Source organism: Cucurbita maxima, unplaced genomic scaffold (assembly GCF_002738345.1).
Source record: "Cucurbita maxima cultivar Rimu unplaced genomic scaffold, Cmax_1.0 Cma_Scf00009, whole genome shotgun sequence".
NCBI classification, from domain to species: domain Eukaryota; kingdom Viridiplantae; phylum Streptophyta; class Magnoliopsida; order Cucurbitales; family Cucurbitaceae; genus Cucurbita; species Cucurbita maxima.
The window spans coordinates 5,891,766-5,900,611 of record NW_019272025.1 but is presented as its reverse complement, the minus strand read 5'-3'; the positions used below and the strand labels follow the sequence as shown (position 1 = coordinate 5,900,611).

Here is an 8,846-nt window from a genome sequence, read left to right as displayed (position 1 = left end):
AGAAGAAGCAGGCGACTCTTTCACTCATTGATTGAAACAATCCTTGCAATACAAGATTTAAATGGGGTGGATTCTCCACCAAAATGATCTGCTCTATTATGAACATTGCCAAAAATAAGTATTTAGACTGCAGGGAAAAGCCTGTTTTCATTTCAACAAAACTAGTGAGCAAGAAAACGGACCACTTCAGTCATTTTACGAGTTCTTGAATGCGGTAAGAGCTTCCTTCGTCGTAGCAGAAATGACAGCATCCGAGGCATTTGGTAAGTAGTAGTATTTTCCTGTGATGAATGAATGTGTTGTGTAAGATGTTATTATGCAATTGTGGTGCTGCTCTAAGTTTGAACAACTTATACTTGAAAATGGAACAAACCTTGAGCTACTCTCGCGATCTCCTTTGCAAAACCAGTTGACACGAACTTGTTTTCGGTATCAATGACGAGGAGAGACATTCCTGCTTTGTATATTTTTCCAGCCACTTCGAGAATCTCATCCTTCATTAGAATGACCATTTCACAAGTAAGGTTTTCAATTTACTAAATCTGTATTGGATGAAGCACATGAGGCTAAAGGACTTGAATTTACCTTCAATTCTTGTGCCGAAGGTCTAGGAGCATCAGCAGCTGCAGCTGCTGCTTCAGGATCAGTGGATCTTTTCAGTGATATGTTGGCTCTGCCATCAGTTATTGCAACAATCATCACTCTTCCTACATCGCCACTTTTCTCAGCATTTAATCCAACCCTCACAGCCTGGAGAAGTGGATCATAAACCACTTTAGGACACATGTTTTTAACTTGCTACCATTACAATCAGAACAAGGAATGTAAGCCCAGTTAATGGGCTTGGTGCTTGCAGACCTGAATGAATAAAAGAAAAGACACCCAACGTAACTACAATACTGAACTTTTACTATCGCTTCCTTTTCAGTCCCAACCTAGAATCCGATAACTCTTAAGATGGTTCAAGATCAATATTAAAATACTGACCGTGGTAAGACCATGAGCCAGGGGAGATCCTCCACCACAAGGAAGTCTCTCGAGACGTTTTCTTGCCATTGCAATAGATCTTGAAGGAGGTAGGAGAACTTCAGCACTATCTCCACGGAACGGAATTATGGAAACCTGTAATGTGATTATTAGATATAAAAGCAAGCATTACTACAAAGCCAGATAGCAATTAGAGTTCCAAAGAAAAGTAAAGGGGAAAGAGAAGAAAAAGAACATTGAAGTCTTGACCATGATTGCTTAAACAATCAAAAAATTGGAATTCAGGACTCTTATTAATATCTTACGATGAAATTAAGGGATCCTGTGACAAACAGATAAATGAAAATATGGGTAAATCTTAATCATGCTTTTTGGCGACGACTAGACAATAACCATGCTACTGCTTCTACATTCTTTGTAAGAGGAAAATATTTGATGCTTTGCAAGGCAAATATCAATTGTCTGGAGCCATGTAACCTTGAAGTGCATAATGTTGTTATCTTTGTGTTACCTGATCCCTACTCGTATAGCTTTCTGCCAGTAACTTGAGTGCTGCACCTTTTGCATTTTGCATACGATTCAATGCCATGCTCCCACTGGCATCAACCACAAATATTACCTGCCATAGGTAACCAAATCTAAGAATGAGACATCACCATAATTCAAATCCAAATTGGGACTTCCAAAGAAGTTAAAATTGGGAAGCTGTCGTCTGAACAATATAAAAAAATAATAATAATAATAATATTTTGCTTGAAGTTTACAACTCTCAAGGTTCTGAAATTCTATTCCTCCATAGAGCAATGAAATCAAAGCAGAAAACTTCCAAGTACAACCAAATCAAGACATTATTAGCATTCCAATGTTGAACCAAGAACAAACTGCAACTATCATGTCATTTACGCTCATTTAATGTCCCAAATTTATTATATGATACTTCTTATATATATATATGTATATATATAACATAGTGATTAATAAAACTGAAGTTTGATTACCAATGCTCCTGCTTTCCTAGCCATTCTTTTTGCTCTCATGTCAGTCTTCTCGACAAAAACTTTCCTAGTATTCTGAACATCTTTTGCCTTTCGCAACTTCTGATATGGAGCAGCTGCTCTAAGCGTTGCATCAACTGCTAACCGCTTAACAGGCCCCTGCAGAATATGACGATCAGTAGAAAAGTGTGTGCCTTGAACACCAAAATTAAACTCACGTCTCGAATGAAAGGGTCAGGAAGTTGACTGACCTTTGGAAGCATTGGCTTAATATACCGTCCTCTGTCCTCTGAAAAGATGACATTTTTTGCCCGCCCGGCCTTGCCTTTGCGTCTCTGTGCTTGTTGAGCAAAGAAAAGAAGTTTCTCATCCACCAAACCTCCTTCAGCATCAAAAACGAATTCTTCAGGTAATTGCTCCTGCTGTTCATTCTCTTTATCATCATCTTCCTGCATACCGGAAGGAAATTTCAAGTTATTGGAGAATAATCAAATAAACAAATTAAAAGTGAAACACCGCATAGACTATTCCATTGAAAAATGCAAGGGAAAAAAATTAGAATCACTTAAATGAGAAAAAAAATCATTGACAAACTGGAATTCTGATGGATGTACAAAACCTCTTGTTCTTCTTCCTCTTCATTCTCCTCTTCCCCAGATTCTTGATTTTGTGGAGGTGGTGGAGGTGGCGGAGGCTGTTGATTTTGCTGATCTGGTGGATTCTCATTGATGATTGAACGAGGTAGAATGACCAGTTCAACCTATAATGTGTAATATGTTAGAATGGAAAGCATATATGGAGGTGCCAAACTGAAATACAGAACTATACATAATATCAGAAAACATTGAGAAAAGGAAACCTTCACCCAATGGAACACCTAACAGTTCGTAGGAAAACATCCATACTTGTACTGGATAACAATATGAGACAGTTAATACCGTTGTTGCTTTGTAATGATTAACAAAAGCTTATACCTCACAAAATTTCATCAGAGAAGCCAGTAGGGAACAAACCATAGACTTTTGGAAAAAATAAAGAAAAATTTTCCAATCATGAATAACACTCTAGCATAGGTAAAATCACAGCCAAGGTAAGAAAGAATATCTTTCCAGTTATGCAATTAACGAGGTAGAAAAGAAGTAGCACTGCAGTAAAGAAGACAACTTATCAGCTTACAGCTTTTTTCAGGTCATCAGCATAGACTTTTTCTCTCCCCTCAAAAGCAGCCAGGCATTTTGCAACACGTGCTGCATATAGCTCAGCTCTGTGCCCCTGATTTCCACCAGTCATATATTGGACAATCAAGATAAGAAGCAAGAAAAATGTAAAGCTGTGATCTTCTGTCAAGTTACTCAGCTGGCATTATGTATTTTTCTATTCAGCTTCATTTTCCCAGTGAGCACAAAAATGACAAAAAAAAAAAAAAATAATAATAAAATAGAAAAATAATATTGCACGCAGAATTTCAAATCAGAGCAAATAGTTCATTCCAACACCATTTCGTTTCCAATCTTAAAAGCCTAAATGGAAATAGCTGAGAAAGAAAACTGTCTCCCATCGAGGAAGATAGTAAAATCTTCAAATGCATGGGGGAGTAATCAACACATTGATGAAAAAACAGGGTCAAGATGAAACATGAAGTCCATTGAAAACTGAAGTCAAGAGGAAAGAATTGGCAAGAACCTGGCAACCACCTCGAATAGCTTCCAAGACGAGGTACTTTAATTGCTCTCGTCCAATTATAACATCCTTCAAATATTCTCTTGACAAAATTATCTGCATTTAAAGGTGGTTCAACCTTTAACAGTTACTTTTACAGAATAAAGATTTGTTTTGCTGAGTATTTGATTCATAAAAAATAAAATAAATGAATAAAGGTAAAGACTTGTGTTTTTTTTATTACAAAACATCCAGCAACTGTCAAGCTTATGCGCTTGAGTATATGTAATACTAACAAAGCAACCCAATTTTCTAAAACAAGGTTTGTAGTTATACAATAAAACTGAGGTTCATCCATATGAACGAAAATAATGATGGAGGCAGTTAATATTTCACCTTTAATGCTCCAGGAAACTAGTGAGTTATATCATGCAAGTAGCTATTCATTAGGGAGCAGATCATTTAAGTCTAATAATCTATACCATAACAGGCCAGATTACCTGAGTTTTTGCAAACTCTATTTCCTCCTCGACCATTTTCAAAACTTCCCTACTCTGTTCTTGAAATTGTGTAGCAATTCCTACAGCTGCAACACGATCATCAAAACTCATAGGTAGATCTGCACTGCACAAGGAGTTTGTCATAGCCTAATGAGAAAGAGAAATGAATATATGTTTTACTTCACTGGCAAAGAAACTACTATACCTTAAATTAATTGCAATCCTGTCAAGCAAGTGTTCACGAACAGCGCCCTCTTCTGGGTTGTAAGTAGCAATTAAGAGTGGTTTGCATGGATGCCTAAAACTGATTCCTTCTCTTTCAACTATATTGACTCCTTCAGTCAATACATTAAGCAGCAAGTTACTAATGCCCTCGTCCAAAAGATTTATTTCATCGACATACAAAACTCCTCTATGAGCTTCAGCAAGAAGACCGGGCTGGAAAACAGTCGTTCCAGTTCTTACAGACTCTTCAACATCAACGGATCCAATGAGCCTGTCCTCTGTAACTCCAAGTGGGATCTGCAGCCATATCAAACTTGCTTCATTAAGCAATGAAAAATGAGGTCTATGTGAGATATCAAGCGTCTCGATAAGTACCTGAACAAAAGGAGACTTAACAATCTGTGTCTTGATATTACCAGCTGAGTCATATTCAACACGATCAGCAAGGCCATCCTCCCATCTTTAGTTTATTTTTTTCAGTTGGGGAAAAAACACAACAATTGTTATAATAAATAAAATTAAAATTTAATTAGAGATCAAACTTCTTTCAGTCAAGAAATAGAGGCCAGGAGCATATTAGGCATATTCAGATACTGTATTTCTTTAAAACCTTGGTGTAATGTTTGGGCAAGCAAACACTCGTGAATTAGCAGATTATGTGAATGTTTAGAAGACTGTGAACACTCATGTTGTACAAAATCTCATGCCCTCAATAGAACCGCATTTAATACCTTCTCTATTGATCTTAATGGGGAGCTGGAAGCGACTTACACAATATCTAACTTACAAGAAGCCAAATCTTGGGTTCGCAAGATAGAACATTCCAAGGTCGAAAGAGAAAATAGGTCAAGGCGGGATCGCCACAAAAATCAATGGATCTTTTAAATTTATATCCCAAGTCATCCAACCCCTGACTAACATCTATGGTATTGCCTATCAGGTGAATAACAAAATTTCTCAACCGAAAGGTGCTGTAGAATGATTACTTCTAAACACTAGGCAATCTTACTCTTCTGGACAGGATGGATCGGCATTTGAAATGGACCCAACAACTACTTCAATAGGTGGCAAGACTGCGTGTAATCCACGGGCCATAACTGTCTTAGCCGTTCCTCGCTTTCCAGATATGGCAATGCCGCCAATTTCACGGTCGATAGCTCCAAGCAAGAGAGCAGTTTTAATTGCATCCTGTAAACCAATTGGTGATAGACACAACAGTTAATTCCTACACATATACCGAAGAAAAAAAATACAAAAATAACAACCGGCGATGTTACAGATTCAAACAATTATCTTCAAGAATCAAAATTAAACAACTCAAAGGGCATTCAAGGCAACGTCAGCCAATTATCGGGCCAAGCACAACCTTAGCGCTAGAAAGTGAAAGAGACAGAGATGATTATAGTACTTGGCCAACAACTGCAGCGAGGGGGAAGTACTGTCTGCCATAGGAAGTTGCTTCTAGCTGCTCTGATGCAGCTACAGCTCCGTTGCCGGACTCGACGACGGTATTTGCAGACGAGCGAATGCAATGGCGGATTCTGCGACAGAAATGGCGTTTTGGGAAGAATGGAGAAGATGAAGATGAAGCTGAAGAGAGGAGAAGAGGGCGGAATCTGAAAGAGGGAAGAAGGGAAGATTGGAGATGAGGGAGAGCCGCTGAAGGAGTGAGGGATGTGGGTGACATTGTTATTGCAGAGAGTATGAAAATCCGACTCCTTTCTTATCCATTAGTTCCCTCCTAATTTATACAACCCGCCAACAGTTTCTTTTTAACACAAAAATAAGCAATAATTTAATGGTTGAAATTATAAATTTATAAATAAAACCCTAAACAATTTATAACAAAAGTAGTTTATTTACAGGAAAACCTCACTCAGAGTCCGAATAAATTGAGGCCCGTGGAATGAAACTTTGGGCCAATCAGAGTCCAAAAGAAATTGAGGCCCATGGAATAATAATTGGGCCAACCAGAGTCCAAAAGTAATCGAGGCCCATGATTGTCATCAATGTCCAGCTTCCAGAACAATGGCCGAGGCCCATCCACCACCACCAAAATTAATTTTTTTATTTATATTTAAATAACCGACATTTTTATTTTTATTTAAAACCCCCCAGATATTTTCTCCTACTTTCTCTTTCCATCGTATTATTTATTAACCGTACGTTTGAAATACCTTCTAAAAATATTTTTTAAACAAACAATTTTCCTTTTCTTTTGTGATTTTAGATCATAAAAAAAACTTGATATTTATAAAATAAAATATTAATTTAAATTTTTAAAATGAAAACATGAGAGAGTAAAAAATAAAAATAAAGGGATTATTAAAGAAAGCATGGGAGTAATTTTATTTTTTAATAAATAACATTTTTTTTAAGAACTCTTAAAGAAAAAGGAAAAGGAAAATGTGGTAGAGAAAGAGATGAGAATGGAAGCGATAGGGGCCCAACCCAGAGACAAGTGTGTTTGGATGTGGAAGCTCAAAGGAACCATATGGGAAGTTGTTATCAAGTTTTGCAAATTGGGTTTTAGACTTTGGCTATGTCTGAAATGCACTTTTTAGGGTGGTGGTGGGATCCCTCTTCTACTTGTGCGACCAAGATGGGCATGTGCTCTTAACATGCCAACGCCCTTTTCACTTCTCCATTTCCCCTCCAATCACATGCCTCTCTTGCCTCTTTCCCTCGCCCACTGGTTTAAATAAGTGGGCATTTCTGCTTAATTTGTTTGTTTGATCAACGTTAGGATACCATTGACGACTTTTTGTTTGCATTTTTTAACAGTTTCGAAAAGTTGTTTTATACTTCCAACATTGTATTCTATAGGAGGCAATGTCGGGACTTGAATTTCGAAAATAAATAAGACCTACAACACTATACATACGGGTTTGAAGCAAAAAACCCTAATTGGAGCACACGATGAAAAAACTGAATCACGGGCGATATTTATTTATATTATTGTGAGAAATGTTCAAATTCAATGATTTCGACATGTGTGATTAGCAACTAACAAGAGAAAAAAAAAAGTTTATTAACCCTAACAATGATCGACGCTTAAGGTACAATCTATGAATTAATTCAAGTATAGTATAGTTTAATGAATAAGTAGTAAATAACTATAAAAATAAAAAATTGAAAGGAAGGATTTAAAAAAATAATAATAATAAGGAAAATTGAAGGCCACGAACACTGACAGAGGAATTATATAGAGTAAATGTATCGAGCTGTCAGCTGATAAAGAAAGCCACATGGTTGTTTTTTTTTTTTGCTGTTAGAGAATTTAATATATTTTTATAGTGTGAAATCCACTTGGATAATAATGGAGATTCCAGCTTTGAAAATAAATAAACCAAAGTATTAGATTTTTTAAAATTCGGGTATAAATAGAACCAGGTTGTTCAGCATTTGCACAACACAAAAAGAAAAACCCTCTTCAAAGGCCAAAGCACTGCACTAAACCCATGGCTACCCTTTCCACCTTCCTCCTCCTCTGCCTTGCCCTCATGCTTCTTTCATCCACACACATTCAGGTAAATACAAAATTTTATCCTTTTTTTTTTTTTTAATTCTCAATGAATTTCTCAATAAAAAATGAAACATTTTGAATATTCAAACAAAATGTTAATTAATAAATATTTTTAAACAAAATAAAATCATGTATATTTTTTTAACATAACTTTAATTTTGAAAATACAGGCAAATAAAAAGGTTTAATTTGATAAAAAAAAAAAAAATTGTAATAATAAACGTGGCCGTGACGTGGCGGTAACTTTGACGGTTCACAATTAAATAATCGAGATGTGTTGATAAAAAGTGGACCGGCCGATGAAGCGGCGAGAAATAATGGGCGAATTTTCCCTGTCCCGCAGGCCGCCGCTAGCATTGAAACAGCAGTAGCGTCGTCTAAGATGTATGGCGGCACCCAGGGCAGCCTCCGTCCGGAAGGTATTTTCTTTTCCCCTTTCAATGGTCCAGTCGAACTATAATCTTAAACTCTCTACATTTTTTGTTTTGGCCTTCTGCGGCGGCGTTTCAGAATGCGGGGGGCGGTGCACGGTGCGGTGCTCTGCAACGTCGTTCAAGAAGCCGTGCATGGTATTCTGCAGAAAGTGCTGTGCGAAGTGCTTGTGCGTTCCTCCCGGCACCTATGGGAACAAGCAGATGTGCCCTTGCTATAACAATTGGAAGACCAAGCGCGGTGGCCCGAAATGCCCCTAGTTCTCGTCGTCTCCATTTTCATTTATTTCTCCCTTTTACACGCTTTCCTGGGCAACAACCTCTTATTTCGACTCAAATGATGGTGTTTATGTTAATTAATGTAAGTTTATTTCGACACGAGTTTGGACACTTATTAATGAAATTTAAACTTAATATTATTAAAATTAGCTCGTAAAACTGTTCCAATACGTTTCTAATCGAAATGAGTCAAATACACTAAATAAAAAATTTAGGGGAAATATGATGTAACAATACAAATTTA

The 8,846-nt window shown here is 37.0% G+C and overlaps 2 protein-coding genes across 2 annotated transcripts; one reads left to right on the top strand and one right to left on the bottom strand.

Moving 5' to 3' along the window:
- Nucleotides 1-6,103, bottom strand: LOC111483736 (magnesium-chelatase subunit ChlD, chloroplastic). The gene is made up of 15 exons (XM_023130025.1): nucleotides 5,775-6,103; nucleotides 5,376-5,554; nucleotides 4,742-4,826; nucleotides 4,347-4,663; nucleotides 4,142-4,265; nucleotides 3,666-3,758; nucleotides 3,159-3,254; nucleotides 2,602-2,742; nucleotides 2,234-2,431; nucleotides 1,986-2,141; nucleotides 1,499-1,606; nucleotides 988-1,122; nucleotides 586-750; nucleotides 374-494; nucleotides 1-281 (listed from the first exon to the last, which is right to left on the bottom strand). The coding sequence occupies exons 1-15, from the start codon at nucleotides 6,051-6,053 to the stop codon at nucleotides 196-198; spliced, it is 2,283 nt and encodes a 760-aa protein (XP_022985793.1). The 5' UTR covers nucleotides 6,054-6,103; the 3' UTR covers nucleotides 1-195.
- Nucleotides 6,104-7,774: 1,671 nt separating this feature from the next.
- On the top strand, nucleotides 7,775-8,761 carry LOC111483761 (protein GAST1-like). The gene is made up of 3 exons (XM_023130063.1): nucleotides 7,775-7,896; nucleotides 8,236-8,311; nucleotides 8,403-8,761. The coding sequence occupies exons 1-3, from the start codon at nucleotides 7,828-7,830 to the stop codon at nucleotides 8,582-8,584; spliced, it is 327 nt and encodes a 108-aa protein (XP_022985831.1). The 5' UTR covers nucleotides 7,775-7,827; the 3' UTR covers nucleotides 8,585-8,761.
- The last annotated feature ends 85 nt before the right edge of the window (nucleotides 8,762-8,846 follow it).